Source organism: Octopus sinensis, linkage group LG10 (assembly GCF_006345805.1).
Source record: "Octopus sinensis linkage group LG10, ASM634580v1, whole genome shotgun sequence".
NCBI classification, from domain to species: Eukaryota; Metazoa; Mollusca; class Cephalopoda; order Octopoda; family Octopodidae; genus Octopus; species Octopus sinensis.
This window is the reverse complement of record NC_043006.1, coordinates 23,646,115-23,662,160: the sequence shown is the minus strand read 5'-3', so window position 1 is coordinate 23,662,160 and position 16,046 is coordinate 23,646,115. Positions and strand designations below refer to the sequence as shown.

The following is a 16,046-nucleotide window of genomic DNA, read 5'->3' as shown; positions in this document are numbered from 1 at the left end:
CATGATTTTGGATTCCCACCCATGGTGCCTTAGGTAAGAATCTTCCCAGGCTGACTAAAACATTTAACATCCATTTCCATGCTTGGGAAAAAGTGAGGGATGGTTGAATTAGATACCAGATTATTTGTGACAATCTAGTATCTTAACCTTTTAGCATTCAGATTACTCAGATGTGATACTTCTCTATTCACATTGTTTTGGATCAATCATTTATTAACTCAAAGCTTTGAGATTTTGATGATGTGATTGCCTATTTTTAAAATGATATTGTAGGGCAAGTGTGGGAGGCTGGTCCTGACCAATTTGAACATAAAACAGAATATTTGGGTCACATATGGTCAGTTTATATGCCGAAGGGTTAATTTGATTTTCTATCTACCTGTCTCCATCTCTCCATTTCTGTCTCTCTTCGACGAATTTCACTTTCAGTAGCCTAATATCCTCTCTTGAGGTAAAGAATAGGGTCCATCTAACGCAGTGGTTCTCAACCACAGTCTCTATGACCCTTGACGGGGTCCTCATAAGATTTTGTTGTTAAAGATTATGTGCAATAAAGAGGTTATATTTCTACAATTCATAAAGTATTTTCACAATTTTATACAATTCTTAATAATATCTAATCCTAAAATATATAATAGGAGTTTTTGAGGATCTCCTTCCCTGAATAAAATAAGTATCAAAAGGGTCCATAGGCCCCAAACAATTCAGAACCACTGATCTCATGTCTCAAAACAGGCGCTAAATCCTACATCACTGGCCCTTTACAGTACACCCCTCTCCCATAAACTCTCTGCATTTCCTGTGAAGGCATTTTACATTTACAATTCTCATTTTTTGCTTGCAACAGTCCCAGGTCAGTTCACTGCAACAACAGCTGACCACTGATGGTTTCTCAAGCCTCACCCAGCAGCTACTGGATGAGAAGAACGAACAGATAGACCAGCTGCGAAACCAGATCACTGAGCAGACACAGTCAAACCCATTATTCAATGATTTGTCTTCCGAAAACAGTGAACTGGTAGGTTCCGAGTTCTTGTACTAGTTTTGCTGTTGACGTTCCTTTCCACTTCTCTAATTTTCTTTTCTTTGTGTTTCTGTCCTGGCAGAATGGTTAGGGTCTCAACAAAAATACCTTGCACTGTTCGATGTATCTCTTAACATTCTGAGTTCAAATACCAATGAATTCAAATTTGCTTTTCCTCCCTCCAGGGTCGATAAACTACTCTTACCCTTACTCAACACAGCATCTCAACCTGTTAGAAATAACAGGGAAATCTCCCTCAAAGTTCACCCTACCAATATATAAAAGGATATGTTGAATAATATCTGTCACCCTTCTATGTCCCCATCTTTTCTCTCACATCAACCCCGCCAATTTCATCGTATTTCTCCCCCATCTCTGTCAGCCACTCTCTCATCTCTCTCACCCATTTTCTCTCTCTCTATTACATTTTATTTCTCTCTCATATTTCTATCAGCCTTTCTGTCTGTCTCTCCCTCACATCTCTGTCCCCCCTTTTTCACTTTTCTCTTCTTGTCATCCATCAGAGAGAACAATTGCAGAAGAAAGTTACAGATCTTGAAGGGAAGGACGCCAAGCTGCACAGTTTGACGGTGTTGGTCGAAGAACTCCAAAGCCGGCCGTATGTCAGTGATGAGAGCTTCATGGGAGATATGTCCCTGCCATTTGAACGAGGTTCACCTTATATCGGTACCAACTCAATGACTGAACGGGTCAGTAATCTTACCTTCTCTAACTTTGTGTTTGTGAGACTGAATTTGTCTTTGTCTTGCTCAGGGGTCCTCAACCACCAAGTGATGGACCAGGACCAAGCTGTGGAACAGTTGCTACTGGGCCAAACTGAAAGAATGACTTTTAAAATTCCATATCTATTTTATGGGCTATTACAATCTGCAGGCGTTTTGGCTTTATATATGTCACAGAATCTTAGCACTCTGTCAGTCACAACGGCAAGGGTTCTAGTTCATCCGATCAACAGAACAGCCTGCTCCTGAAATTAACGTGCAAGCAGCTGAGCACTTGACAGACACACATACCCTTAATGTAGTTCTCAGGCGGATTCAGTGTAACGCAGATTGTGACAAGACTGGCCCTTTGAAATACAGGTACAGCTCTGTTTTGCCAGCTCTGCTTTGCTGGGAATCGAACTCACAACCTTATGATTGTGAGCCAAACACCCTAACCATTAAGCCATGTGCAAATCATGCATATATGTATTATATGCATAACATATTCTTTTATTTGTTTCAGTCATTTGAATGAGGCCATGCTAGAGCACCACCTTTTTAGTCGAACAAATTGACTCCAGGACTTATTCTATTGGTCTCTTTTGCCGAACCGCTAAGTTACGGGGATGTAAACACACCAACATCGGTTGTCAAGTGATGGTGGGGGGACAAATACAGACACGCAAATACATACAGATATACAGGGTGCAACAGAAGTAACACCCTTTTGTATTTCAGTTTTCTAGTTCCTAATTGAGTTTCGTTTTTTTATTTCCTAAAACTTCTGCAATTTTTTTTTATTAGTTTATTATTCGTTTCTTTGGGTTCAATAAATAATTACTTAATAAACTTTCATAGGCGCAGGAGTGGCTGTGTGGTAAGTAGCTTGCTTGCCAACCACATAGTTCTGGGTTCAGTCTCACTGCGTGGCACCTTAGGCAAGTATCTTCTACTATAGCCTTGGGCCGATCAAAGCCTTGTGAGTGGATTTGGTAGATGGAAACTGAAAGAAGCCTGTCGTATATATATATTTATATATATAATGTGTGTGTGTGTCTATGTTTGTTCCCTCCCCACCATCGCTTGACAACCAATGTTGGTATGTTCACGACCCCGTAACTTAGTGGTTCGGCAAAGGAGACCGATAGAATAAGTACTAAGCTTGCAAAGAATAAGCCCTGGGGTCAACTTGTTCGACTAAAGGGAGGTTGTGCCGAAAGTGTAGCTGCTAGAATAAGAATAGCTTGGGCAAAGTTTAGGGAGCTCTTACCTCTGCTGGTGACAAAGGGCCTCTTGCTCAGAGTAAAAGGTAGACTGTATGACGCATGTGTACGGACAGCCATGCTACATGGCAGTGAAACATGGGCTGTGACTGCTGAGGACATGCGTAAGCTCACAAGGAATGAAGCTAGTATGATCCGATGGATGTGTAATATCAGTGTGCATACTCGATAGAGAAAATTTGCAGCATGTGACGAGAATGGATGAGGATAGCTGTGTGAAAAAGTGCCACACCCTAGCGGTTGAGGGAAACTGTGGAAGAGGTAGACCCAGGAAGACCTGGGGTGAAGTGGTGAAGCACGACCTTCAAACTTTAGGCCTCACCAAGGAAATGACTAGTGACCGAGACTTTTGGAAATATGCTGTGCTTGAGAAGACCCGGCAAGCCAAATGAAACCATAACCTCGTGGCCTATGCCAGGAGTGTAAACAGCCAACTTATGCGTAACTTTTCTTTCTTTGGACACTAAACTCTGCTTGTAAAGACCTGTTGAGGCAAGTGAAATCAAAATCAAATTTGATGACTGGCATCCATGCTAGCGGGATGCAAAGAGCACCATACAAGTGTGATTGTTACTAGTGTCACCTTACTGGCACTTGTGCCTGTGCAAGTAGGGTGCTAAGAGCACCATCTGAGCATGATCATTGCCAGAGCGGCTAACTGGCTTTTGGGCCAGTGGCACGTAAAAGGCCCCATTCAAGCGTGATCGTTATCAGTGTCGCCTTACTGGCACCTGTGCCGGTGGCATGTGTAAAAAGATTCAAGCGAGGTCATTGCCAGTACTGTTTGACTGGCCCCCGTGCCAGTGGCATGTAAAAAACACCCACTTCACTCTCAGAGTGGTTGGCGTTAGGAAGGGCATCCAGCTGTAGAAATTCTGCCAGATCAAGATTGGAGTCTGGTGCAGCCATCTGACTCGCCAGTCATCAGTCAAAATCGTCCAACCCATGCTAGCATGGAAAGCGGACGTTAAACGATGATGATGATATGCACTGTATGTTACGATTCCCTTGTCCTTAGAAAAATTGTCTTGCATGAAACCAATCTCTGGTGCAAAAAAGGCTGGTGACTGCTGGTTTGTCTATGATATATGTCTAACCTGCTTATCAAGTTTATTTGTGTTAAGCTTTACTGTCACTTGTCTATGGAATACTCATCCACTTGCACATTAATTCTGTGTATTCATTTGACTGCAAACCCACATAGCTTTGGTGGACACTCTGATTGTAATCCCTTTGTCCATGTACTCCAGCATGGCCGCAGTCAGATGATTGAAACTAATTAAAGAATGTGTGTGTGTATTTCATTTTTGGATTTGATTTGCAAGATTCTTTATGTGAGTTTGTGTGTTGAAGCATATTTTGTGGTGTCTGGGGAGAGTCCTTCTCTTTTGGTGCCTTATTATTTAACACACTCAGCTGCAAAGTTTGCACTCATTTACTTATTTCTTTTTCATAAACTTTACGATGCATCTTGTGACCTTTTCTGCAAGACGCTACAAAAATTTTAGGAAAAATAAATAAGAAAACGAATGGAAACTTTACCGCTGAGTGTGTTAAATAATTAGGTACCAAAAGAGAATGACTTTCCCCAGACACAACAATATATATATTGACGTTAGGAAGGGCATCCACCCGTAGAAAAACTGCCAGATCAGACTGGGCCTGGCGCAGCCTTCTGGCTTCCCAGACCCCAGTTGAACCATCCAACCCATGCTAGCATGGAAAACGGGCGTTAAACAATGATGATGATGATGTTGTGTCTGGGGAGAGTCATTCTCTTTTGGTACCTTATTATTTAACACACTCAGCGGTAAAGTTTCCACTCGTTTTCTTATTTATTTTTCTTAAAATTTTTATATATATATATATATATATATATACACACACACACACACACATATACACACAACACACACACACACACACACACATATATATATCCATGTCTGCCTGTCTTTCTTTCTAAACATCTTGTCTCGACTGCTTGTATTTTTATCTATCTAGCTTTCGTTATGTCTGTCTATCCCAGCTATTTACCTATCAGTTCCTCACTAATGCTTGGTACCTCTTTTATTCCTACAGACCAGTCTTCAGCAGGAACTGTCTGCAGTAATCACTGACCGTGACCAACAAATCAACTCCTTGCAGAGCGAACTGCTGCAAAAGGACGACAAATCTTGCCAGGTAAATACTGCACAAACACACACACACACACAAACCCACACATTTGTAGTTATACACATAAGCACACATAGCTTCCTATATTCACATGTGCTTCCCTGTTTAGATGTGTGTGTGTGTGAATTCTTACCTGTGTTTAATTTTAGGCACATGTACCTGTGCTTGTTCGTGTGTGTGTACCTGGACCTGAGTGTTGTATATATTTATATCTGAATATGGGTGTGTGTATATTTGTTACACCTCAGCAAAGTCTTTTTTTCATCAGAAATGCAGTTATATATTCACATAATTAAACACATACTTGGATTTACATTTAGAAGCAAATACTATTATCAATAATATAAATTTGTGTGCGTGTGTGTGCATGATGATGATGATATATATATATATATATATATATGTGTGTGTATATATATATCATGTAATATCGATAGAGCTGAAATCCAAGCTGTATCCTCTTGTTCAAGTACATCTGCTTACACTATTTACATTTGACGGATATTTGTCCTCATTTTGTTTGTTGTTAACACAACATTTCGGCTGATATACCCTCCAGCCTTCATCAGGTGTCTTGGGGAAATTTAAAACCTGGGTTCTCATTCCTAAGCTATTTTTCGATGTTGTTGATATTATTATTGCCCATGGGCAATTATGAAGTGAATTTTAGGGTTTATAAATGTAGCATTTTTCTATCCTTCCTTAATACTGGTTCCCATATGCTATTCATATCTACACTTGGTCTGCTTAGGAGGAATTTCAACCGTGTTTCGTGGTCTGCTACCCCAACAGCTCCTTTATAGGATCCAGTTAGCTCAAGACATCATCAGGAGGACCCACGTCTGGTTTCGGCCCCTACTCCTCTACCGTTTTGACATAGTGGGCCTCCCCCTTTTGGAAGTGTCTTCAGCTCTAGTGTTAGGTGCATGTCTTCTTTCTTCTGTTCCCTGGCCTCTTCGATGTAGCGTCAACGAGTGTCAGCGGGAGACTGACTGACTTGTCAAAACTTTTCCCTTTAAATACCTGCTGCCAGGCTCCAGCAGGCAGCCCCAGCAAGTTGTCACGTGACACTGTCTCAACTTTAACTGACCAATGAAGGCATGTAGTCTTAGCCCATGCACTCTCTAAACAACGGTCACCTGTCAATCAGCTAATTCAGTGTCAGCTTGTCTCACCTAGTGCTGTTATTTTCCGCCGGCATGATATGACTTTGAAGCCATTTTTGGTCTTCCCACTTCAGCCATATATAGAAGCTAGCTTTTTCAACTGCCTCCTGTAGTCTCCTTATTAGTTTTCTCAGCTCTGAGCTAGAAAAAACAAATCTTCTTTTAAATAGCGTTGTCATTTTTCTTTCAATAAAGCCCCTAGCCCCCACTCCCAGGTGGTAATACTTGACATTCCATCCCTGTTCTCTGCACTCTTCGATTAGTTTGTGTCCTAGCATATGTGCTGCTTCTTTTAATGAAGTACACACAGTTTTTGGTCATATTCTCCTCTATTGGTGGTTTTACCCAAAGGAGATATTTGTGAAGTGTTGTATTACTCTTGAATACTGTCCTAATGTCATATATGCCATAATAATAATAATAATAATAATAATAATAATAGCATTAAAAAATACCTTAGGAATGAGAACCCAGGTTTGAAATTTCCCCAAGACACCTGATGAAGGCTGGAGGGTATATCAGCCAACAATATGAGGACAAATATTTGTCAAATGTAAATAATGTAAATAATGTACATAATTCCTCATCTCTTAAATATAGAATTGTACATCTGCTTATTCTAGTATTTCATATCTGTATGCAGATGTTATGTTTGTTTGAGGTGTGCATTGGAGTTGAAAATACCGGAAGTTATTGTATACAGGGTAATAATATCAAAAGAGGAGATTGGATAAATGTTTCATGTTATTTGTTTCAGTTGTTATTAGAAGTTAGAAAATCGTACATGTTGTAGAGAGCATGTGAGATATCTCCTATTAGAAATTCTTCAGGCTGAGAATTAAATAATAATGATTCTTGATCTGAAGAATTTTTAATAGAAGATATATTACCTGTTTCTACTACATGTACAATTTTGTAACTCCTATTAGCAAATGAAACATGTGTAATGTTGAATAAGTAATCCCCTAAATTTTCTGATCTCGTGTTTTGATATATGTTTATTCATATATTCGAGACCCTTTTGCTCTTTCTCATTGATTATAAACACTCCATGTTGTAAATTCAACATCCTAAACATCTTAAGTTACTTACATTCTGTGTCATAAGTTATATACCTTCTACATTACTAAGTTAAATATTCTGTATATCATAACTCTGCTGTTCTGTGTGTTGTAAGTTCAAAGTTCCCTCTATCATAAACTCATTATTTTCTACATCATGCATTTAGTGACCTCCATGCCATCAGTTCAGTGTCCTCTCTATCATAAATTTTCTATCCTTTGTTCCTCTCTGATCATAAACTTAGTGTTATCCATGTCTTTTTTAGTCAAAAGTTTGGTGTCCTTTATGTTATAAATTTTCGTACCTTTTCCATGTGTTTGGTTCCTCCTTCTCCTTATTTTGCTGTCCACTGATCATAATTTTTGTCTTCTTTGTGTCTTAGATTTGGTGGTGTTTGTGCAATTTTCGTATCCTATTTGCCATAAGTTTGGTGTTCTTTATAAGTTCAGTATCTTTTGAGTTGCAAATTCATTGTATGTCAAGTCACAACTTCCCTGCTTTCTATGTCATGAATTTGGTGTCCTGCATATCATAAACCCGGTATCCTTAAAATCATAAGAAACACCACAGGCATGTTGCTTGGTTACTGCTTGAGCAGACCTGTAGCAAGTAGACAGCTGGTCAAATGCCAGTGTTTTGTTTATTTAACCTTTATCTAAGCTGATTTGTATCTATTTGGCTGTGATCCTCAAGCAAAGAAGTGAGTAGTGGTAAAACACTCTTCGTGTGCCATATATTTATACTTTGAAGGACCACATCACTGCATTCTGCATCACATGTTGGATTATCTCTTCTCCCCAACCACTTATCAATCATCATTTAATGTCCATTCTCCATGCTGGCATGAGTTGGACAATTCAACAGCTTTTGGCATGCTGGAGAGCAGCACCAGGTCCCAATTGTCTGTTTTGGCAAGATTTCTACAGCTGGTTGCCCTTCCAAATGCCAACCACTTTACAAAGTGGACTGGGTGCTTTTTTATGTGGCACTGGCAGTTTTTTTTTTTTACATTGCACTGGCCACTGGTGACCTTTACTTGACCCCAGCTGCAGTGAGATTCATATTTCATTTGTGTTTTATATGACATTTTGTAAATGTTAACATTTAGTTGAAACTGTTCCAATGGCTGAATCCTTGCTTCTCCGTATTTACAAAAGGTGAAAGTGACAAGAGATTGTCTCTGTAACTCTGCCAGAAGAGACATGCAGGGGATATGTTTACCAAAAGCCATAGTTTATCAATGTTTTCTTTGCCTATATTTACATCTTTCGCTGATATACATTGCCAAAAGATTTATGTACACTTAACAAACATTCTTCCAGGGGATTTCAAAGTTCATTTGGTTCCACTACAGAGTGTCTTGGCAAGTGCCTTCTACCAACCTCATGAGTGAAACTGTACAGAATCTTACCATGTATACACTATATATTATCATCAGTATCATCATTTAATGCCTGTTTTCCATGCTGGCATAGGTTGGACAGTTTGACAGAAGCTGGCAAGCCAGAAGAACACTGCCGAAAGTCTGAGTTTTTGCATCGTTTCTATAGATGGATGCTCTATCATTCTATCGTTTCTATGGCTGGATGCTCTATCGTTCTTTTCTTTCTGTAACTGGATGTTCTATCATTCTATCGTTTCTATGGCTGGATGCTCTTCCTAATGCCAACCACTTCACCTGGAACCAGCACCAGTGAGGTCACCAAGTAACTTGTGAGATAAGGCTCCCTCAAATGAGTGGTGAGTAGTATTGAGGGAGGTGATTTTGTGCCAGATGACGAGAGATTAGAGTATGATGGATGGATAGAAAAAGATGTTTTGTAGTAGAAGAGATATGTGACTGCCCCAGTTGGAAAGAGAGAGAGAGGGGAAGGTGAAGCTGATGTGTCAGAGCAAAGCCTCAAGTTAAAAGGGTTGTGTATAAGAGAAGTGGTCCAGAGGGTGAGTGGGAGATAGAGAGGAGGAGATGCAGCTAAGTAGATAGAAATGTATGTATATAGGCACAGGTGTGGCTGTGGTAAGAAGTTTGCTTCCCAACAACATGGTTCTGGGTTCAGTCCCACTGAAAGCACCTTGGGCTGCCTTCTACTATAGCCTCTGGCCGACCAAGTGAGCGGACTTGGTGGATGGAAACTTAAAGAAGCCCGTTGTGTATATATATGTCTGTGTGTGTTTGTGTCTGTTTGTACCTCACTACTGCATGACAACTGGTGTTGGATGTGTTTACAGCCCCACCACTTAGCAGTTCAGGCAAAAAGGCTGATAGAATAAACGCCAAATTTGAAAAAAAAACAAAAAACAAACAAACAAAAAGAAAAAAGAATTAAATACCGGTGTTGATTCAATTAAAGTTTCTTCAAGGTGGTCCCCATTATGGCTGTGCCTAATGGCCAAAACAAGTAAAAGATAAAGGATATAAATATATGCTTGTGTGTGTATATATATATAGTTGAAATTTACAGAAAAACAAAAGACGAAGATAGGTTTATGGACAACAAGCAGGTGTATTAGCTTGGTGTTCAGGAAAGTGACATCTTTTACATTTCGAGCCTATGCTCTTCAACAGAAAAGAATAAGAGAAAATAAACAAAGAAAATAAAAAAAAATACTTGTGCACATATATATATATATATATATATATATATATATGCACACACACACAGAGGTGGGTGCAAAAGTAGGTGTACAGTTATAAAAAAACATATACAGTACTATATATAAAATCTGTGTGTGTATATGCACATGCATTTTCTTGATTTTGGTTTCCTCAGTTTTTATTTTACTCCTTGCAGTTGTATTGTCTCCTTTTTCTCTTTTCTTTATTTTTGTAAAACTCTAAAAATAATATCTTAAAAATTTCTGTTCAATGGCATCAAAGGTTGTCTTTGCTTGGAATTATTACCTCACTCTTCTCAAAATAGTTTCTTCTCCTTTTCTACACTGACTAACAGAAATTATTTGTTTCCGTCTGTTATTTATTACTTTCTTCATTGCCTTTTTGCTAATTACTATTATTAATTGGTTGAGACTGTTGGCACCTCATTTGCTGTGTTTTCTTGCTGTCCAGCACTTCAGCACTTGGTGCAGTGTTTGTTCTTTTAGCCTGAAGCACCCTCTTCTGTTCTTGTTCATTAATTTGAGGCCAGAAGCACAGTTTGGCTTCCATAATAGCCTTTTGATGCTGCCATTTCTGCTTCTTTCTTTTGCGAGGCCAGCAGAAGAAAAAAAGAAAAAAAAGATGAGAAAAGAAAAAGAAACTGTCATGTTGATATTCCCTGTAAAGAACATAACTCTGCAATATTGAAGTTTTGTGGGATATAAGAAAAAAATCCCTTCCTTGGAAAGCAGGTAAAGGACAACAACAGTAGGAAGGAGAACAAGTCGTAAAATACTGCTGCAAATAAATATCAGCCTGGAATGGAGAGATGTTAAAGAAATGACCAAAGTGTTGGATAGAAATGTTATTTGGCTGCTATTTCAAGGGTGTAGAGAAACTTCCTCTTGGTCACTCAATACAGATTCTGTGTGCCTGTATAGGTGCAGCAATGGCTGTGTGGTTAGGAAGCTTGTTTCCCAACCATGTGGTCTTGGATTCAGTCCCATTGTATGGTATCTTGTGTAGGTGTCTTCAAGTGGAACAGTCATTGTTGCAGGCAGTGGAGTGTCAGTTTTACATATATATGTGTGTGTGTGTGTGTGTGTATATATATATATAATATATATATATACATACATACATACTAGATTACTCGCGACCCATTAGGTCACCAATAGTTCAAGGTACCCCAAAAAACTGCATATCTCAGGAATCCACGGTCCAATTTATGCAAAAGTTGTTTTATTTTGTTTGTGTTCACATTTCAGTGGTACCTTACTTTCAGAGTATTTTCCCATTATGTGCTGGTTTGGCTGTTTGTAAAGGTACCCCCAAAAATCATGTATCTGAGGAACCCATGGTTTGATTTATGTGAAACTTATTTTATTCTGTTTGTATTCACATTTCAATAGTACCCTACTTTTAAAGTATTTCCCCATTATGCGCTGATTTAGCTGTATTAAATTATAGGCAAGTACAAAAGCAGGCAGTCATAAAGGTACCTGAAAAAATTATGTATCTTGGGAACCTGTGGTCTGATTTACGTGAAACTTGTCTTATTCTGTTTGTATTCCCATTTCAGGGGCACCTTAGTTTCAGAGTATTTTCCCATTGTGCGCTGGTTTGGCCACATTAAATTACAGACAAGCACATAACCAAGCAATCACAGAGCTTTAGTAGTGTGTGTGTGTGTGTGGTGTGTGTGTGTGTATATATATATATATATATACATACATACATACTAGATTACTCGCGACCCATTAGGTCACCAATAGTTCAAGGTACCCCAAAAAACTGCATATCTCAGGAATCCACGGTCCAATTTATGCAAAAGTTGTTTTATTTTGTTTGTGTTCACATTTCAGTGGTACCTTACTTTCAGAGTATTTTCCCATTATGTGCTGGTTTGGCTGTTTGTAAAGGTACCCCCAAAAATCATGTATCTGAGGAACCCATGGTTTGATTTATGTGAAACTTATTTTATTCTGTTTGTATTCACATTTCAATAGTACCCTACTTTTAAAGTATTTCCCCATTATGCGCTGATTTAGCTGTATTAAATTATAGGCAAGTACAAAAGCAGGCAGTCATAAAGGTACCTGAAAAAATTATGTATCTTGGGAACCTGTGGTCTGATTTACGTGAAACTTGTCTTATTCTGTTTGTATTCCCATTTCAGGGGCACCTTAGTTTCAGAGTATTTTCCCATTGTGCGCTGGTTTGGCCACATTAAATTACAGACAAGCACATAACCAAGCAATCACAGAGCTTTAGTAGTGTGTGTGTGTGTGTGTGTGTGTGTATATATATATATATATATATTATATATATATATATATATATATATATTTGTGTGTTTGTGTGTACCTTTATCTAGACATTTCATGATGGTTGTAAATATGCACCACTGGCATGCAGATGATGTATTTCATCTCCACTCTTCCATGGAAAAACATGTCTGGCTATGGAGAAATATTATCCTGCTTGGAAACAGATAAGGGTTGGTGACAGGAAGGGCACCCTGCCATAGAAAATTTGCCTCAGAACATATTCTGTCTGACCCTTGCAACATAAAAAACTTGAAATTAAATGATGATGATGATGGTTCTGTACTTTGTTATTAAAAAGTGCACCATTCGAGCATGGTCGATGCTAGTGCTGGCTGACTGGCCTTTGTGCCGGTGTCATGTAAAAAGCACCCACTACAATCTTGGAGTGGTTGGCGTTAGGAAGGGCATCCAGCTGTAGAAACTCTGCCAGATCAGATTGGAGCCTAGCGCAGCCTTCTGGTTTGCCAGTCCTCAGTCAAACTGTCCAACTCATGCCGGCATGGAAAGTGGACGTTAAACAATAATGATGATTATTATTATTAGTAGTATTATTATTATCATCATTATCATTATTGACCTGCAGTAAGTGTATGGTTAATGTACTGGACTATTGACCATAGGATTGTAAGTTCAAATCTTAACTATGAACATTGTGTTCTGCCCTTAATATAGACACATAACTCTGCTTGCTTTAGGAAGGATGGAAGTAACACTCACTCCAACTGAGAACTCGTACAACAACTCTACTACTACTGACTGACTCCTATAACAACTGACTGTTTGACTCCGTAGTGGCTGGTTCATACCACTTTGTCACATGGAAAGGGGAGTACCCTTTTCACTACAACACTGACCTAATACTTTGCCTTGTATAGCTGTGTTTTATTGCCATCTGAGTTGATCTCCTGTCAAGGTTGGCTTCATGTTTCATCCTTCCTGGGTTGAAAACATACAAATCATGTATAGCAGTTGAGTTAATGAATTTGTTTTTACTCAGCATCTAAGATTGTGAAAGCTATTTGTTTTAAAAAATGAAAGAGCGAGAAATATGATTATTGTTGTTTCTTAATGCTGTGGGGATGTAGAATGTCCTGAATGTATTTGAACCTTTGTGATCACTTTTTCAGACCAATATCTTTGCACAGGAAGGCGACGAGCTGGCTGAAATGTTAGCACACTGGGCAAAATGCTTAGTGGTATTCTGTTTGTCTTTATGTTCTGAGTTCAAATTCTGCCGAGGTCAGCTTTGCCTTTCATCTTTTCGGGGATGATAAATTAAGTATCAGTTGTGCACTGGGGTTGATCTAATCAACTGGCCCCTTCCCTTAAAATTTCAAGCCTTGTGCCTAGAGTAGAAAAGAATATCTTTGCACTGGAGAGCCAATATCTTTGTCTTCTGGAGAAGGAGTTTGACTATTACGGCTGTACCTTTTCCAAGATAAATTCATTACTACAATAACTGTAGGGGTGTTATTGCTGTCAAAAACTCCAGGATAATAATGAACAAATTTAAACAGTAAGCATCCACATACAGGGTGTTTATTTTTGGACATACCATGTCCAAGCTGGATGGACTGTTGTTATGGTGCTAGGACCATTGAGGGAGAATCTTTATATGTATAGAGGAGGGAACAAACCTTCTGATATGTATGTGAGAAATATTGTAGGACAGTATTGAAGGTCATATCTGGCCTTTCACGCCTACCCTACAATGCCATTCTAAAAATAAACAATCACATTGTCAAAATCTTGAAGCATGATTCATTCAAAACAATGTGAATCAACAAACATTACATTTGACAGATTAATCTGATTGTTAAAGAGTTAAATGAGGTTACTGGTGAATCGGGACGATTTTATTTGTTTCATAGAAAGTTATCATTCAATTAAGAAAGGGGGGATAAATCTTCATTGAATGAGGGATGATCAAGTGAAGGAATTTAAAGAAAGTAGTTAAAAGAAATAATGCTAGAGAAGAGAAGGTGAGAATGGGATTAGTGAGGGGTGGTGGTGGTTTCGAGATGTTCGTAAATGAATAGTATATGGATTCAGAGAATTGCGTGGCTGTCATAGTAAGCTCCTCTAATGGACTCGGCTATCAGTCCACATATACAATTGTATTCTATAGGGCAGCGCATACATATTAATGCAAACATGAATGCATAATTTCTTGTATAATGAAATTAAAACTACTGGAAGAAAGTTTTAGATTGGGGATAATCCTATGGAAGTCACATGGTTAAATTTGTATGTAATCATCTCTCATACTTCCTATACATACACACATACATACAAGCATACTTACAGACATACATTCACACACACACACACACACACACACACACACACACATATATATATACATATATATAATGTGCTTGTGTGTGTGTGTGTGTATTTGTAGAGATTTTTACTCAAAGATTCTGCTCAAGAATGGTTTTTGTACACACATGCATATTCTCTTCAAATTTTTTTTTTTTTTTGCCACGTGTGCGTGTGTCTGTTCTTTATTTTGTCTGCACGAGTTAGTCTTCCCATTTCATGACAGATGCGTATCGAGTTGATGCTGGAACATGATGAAACGGTCACCTCCCTGCGGGAGATGCTGCAGGAGAGGGACATGACGGCAGACGAGATGTGCACCGAGATCGATGGACTGCACGCGGAGATAACCAATTTGAGTGAACACCAGGTATTGAACTCTCCTCCAACGCTGATGCTCTCCATTTATTGCAACCATATGTGTCGGCTGACTTGTATGCTCCCTCTAAACTAATCTCTTTACACATAATACGTGAGTGTGTGTGTGTATGTATGTGTTTGTGCTTCAGTTATGTGTGTATGTGCGTGTGTATAGATCATGTTTGTGTGTGCATGTAACATGTATATACACACACATATTCATACATACATAAACACACACACACATACATACATACACATAGGCACAGACATGTTTGTGTGTGACTGTCTTCAGGCAAAAATAAATATACATGTATATATCTATATAGATAAATGTATATATGCATATATATATATATACACACACACACACATACATATGTCTATATATATGTGTGTGTGTGTGTGTGTGTGTGTGTATATATATAGATATATGCTTATATACATGTATATGTATATATGCACACACACACACAAACATATATGCATATATATATATATATATATATAATGTACACAGTATTGTGTGTATGTGTGTAAATATGTATCTATTTGTATACATGCACACAAATATGCATCTATATATATATATGTATACACACACGCACATACATACACACTATCTCATGCAAACATACATATATGCATTTATTTATTTACATGTGTGTTCGTGCATGGCCATATATGCACGAACATAATATATGTTTATATGTGTGTGTGCATACATATATACACATGTACACACATTTGTACACACACATACGCACACTTGCCTGTCTTTTAATCATCAATAACAACTTGGTTAATTGACTTGTCATTAATTCTATCTAATTACCAACTGCATGCCTTCAGTTATTGCCTGATGAATGAGCCTGGATTTTATCTCTTTATATATCTTATCAATGCATCTAGCAACCAACAAACCAACCAACCAACCAACAAACCAACCAGTCTAACACTTTATAATATATATGTATATATAATGTTTTGTTTAGTTATA

General features: G+C 38.4%; 1 protein-coding gene across 1 annotated transcript in view; it reads left to right on the top strand.

Annotated features, from left to right (window-relative positions):
• LOC115216356 (A-kinase anchor protein 9) overlaps window positions 1-16,046 on the top strand; it is a 120,701-nt gene that overhangs the window by 27,724 nt on the left and 76,931 nt on the right. Inside the window, exons 10-13 of the mRNA XM_036506358.1 lie at window positions 848-1,018; window positions 1,549-1,734; window positions 5,115-5,216; window positions 14,913-15,056. Coding sequence (XP_036362251.1) covers window positions 848-1,018; window positions 1,549-1,734; window positions 5,115-5,216; window positions 14,913-15,056 — 603 coding nt within the window. The remainder of the gene's footprint in view (window positions 1-847; window positions 1,019-1,548; window positions 1,735-5,114; window positions 5,217-14,912; window positions 15,057-16,046) is intronic.